This window comes from Austrofundulus limnaeus, unplaced genomic scaffold (assembly GCF_001266775.1).
Source record: "Austrofundulus limnaeus strain Quisiro unplaced genomic scaffold, Austrofundulus_limnaeus-1.0 Scaffold264, whole genome shotgun sequence".
Classification (NCBI taxonomy): domain Eukaryota; kingdom Metazoa; phylum Chordata; class Actinopteri; order Cyprinodontiformes; family Rivulidae; genus Austrofundulus; species Austrofundulus limnaeus.
In genome coordinates, this window is record NW_013952666.1 from 768,810 (window position 1) to 770,290 (window position 1,481).

At 45.6% G+C, this 1,481-nt stretch overlaps 1 protein-coding gene across 1 annotated transcript in view; it reads right to left on the reverse strand.

Annotated features, from left to right (window-relative positions):
* The window catches only part of ptpro (protein tyrosine phosphatase receptor type O), a gene marked incomplete at its 5' end in the record, with an annotated part of 39,051 nt that overhangs the window by 19,280 nt on the left and 18,290 nt on the right, over positions 1–1,481 (reverse strand). Inside the window, 1 exon segment of the mRNA XM_014020731.1 lies at positions 862–945. Coding sequence (XP_013876185.1) covers positions 862–945 — 84 coding nt within the window.

Below are 1,481 nucleotides of genomic sequence, written 5' to 3' on the forward strand. Positions count from 1 at the left end.
AGAGGTTAGCATCAGGCTACAGAGGGGTTAGCATCAGGCTACAGAGAGGTTAGCATCAGGCTACAGAGGGGTTAGCATCAGGCTACAGAGGGGTTAGCATCAAGCTACAGAATGGTTAGCATAAAGCTACAGAGGTGTTAGCATCAGGCTACAGAGAGGTTAGCATCAGGCTACAGAGGGGTTAGCATCAGGCTACAGAGAGGTTAGCATCAGGCTACAGAGAGGTTAGCATCAGGCTACAGAGAGGTTAGCATCAGGCTACAGAACATCCAACCACAGACAGCCTTACAAATATACCACCAAATCATTAGCTAGCTTCCTGTTTAACCAGGAATGCTAAAATGATTTTTAAATTCTGAAGATGAGTCTGGTCCTGTTCTTTATGTTCTGCCACAAATAGAAATGTACAAAAGCACGAGGGCTTCCAGGAGCAGCTTGTGGAACAACACAAAGCTGAAATGATTACAGTGATGGGAGCGATCTTCAGAAAAGGACCATCAGTCGCTCCAAGTCTTGAACTGCATGTTAGATCTTCCTCATGGGATGACGATAATGACGAGCTGAGGGGTTAGCCCACAGCTGAGATGTGAGCAGACATTTTCCCCTCACTTGTGTGAACAAAGTGGCAGCACAGAAAACCAGTGGACTCAGGATGGAGCTCTGAGGAACACCTCACGGTTAGTTTTAGGTCTTATGATGAAACACCAGACTCATCTGTCAGTGCTGCATCCCAGCAGGTCTGTTAAAGTTGACACTGATTTAAAACTGTCTTTTATATAAAAACAACAACASTGTGTGTGTGATGAAGACAGGGGGTCTCTGCAGAAACATGCCCCTGCGCTGCAGCAGGGCCTTACTTACCATGGATTAATATAAAAAGCCAAAAGATAGTCAGTCCAAAGGCAGGATGGCAGAAGGGTAAGGAAGGCAAAGAGGCTTCTTCGCCTGAAGGGGGACAAATAAACACAAACAAGGGAGACATGGGGAGCYGGAGGACAGACAACAGGGAGGGGGGACAGGGTGGGCACAGAAGACAGAGCTCCATTAGTAAAGAGGCACAAAGCTTGACATTAGTGCTGAACACAGAGTTAATGCTTCATGCAGCAGAGCCTCATGTCTCTGCAGGACAACACCAATCAAAGGCTGCTCTGTTTGCCTTATCAACGTCCAGTCTGAGTCTGTGACATCACAGCATCATAGCCCCGCCCACATTCAGCCAGGACCCCCCTCCAGCTGTCACAGTCTGTGACCTCACCTTCACTGAGCTGATGACTTCATTACTGGCCACGGACAAAAAATGAAAAGCAGACAATAATGTCTTTCTTTGTCTGTTAGCAAAACATCTCATGAACTGTTGGATGGACTTATGAAAGTAATCACAAGTTGTGTTTCCATAAACGTTGTTGATATTCTGTTAATGTGGAAAAAACACAGTTTCACAACTGCAGTGTTTCCATTAAGTAATAAATGTTATTAAAGTC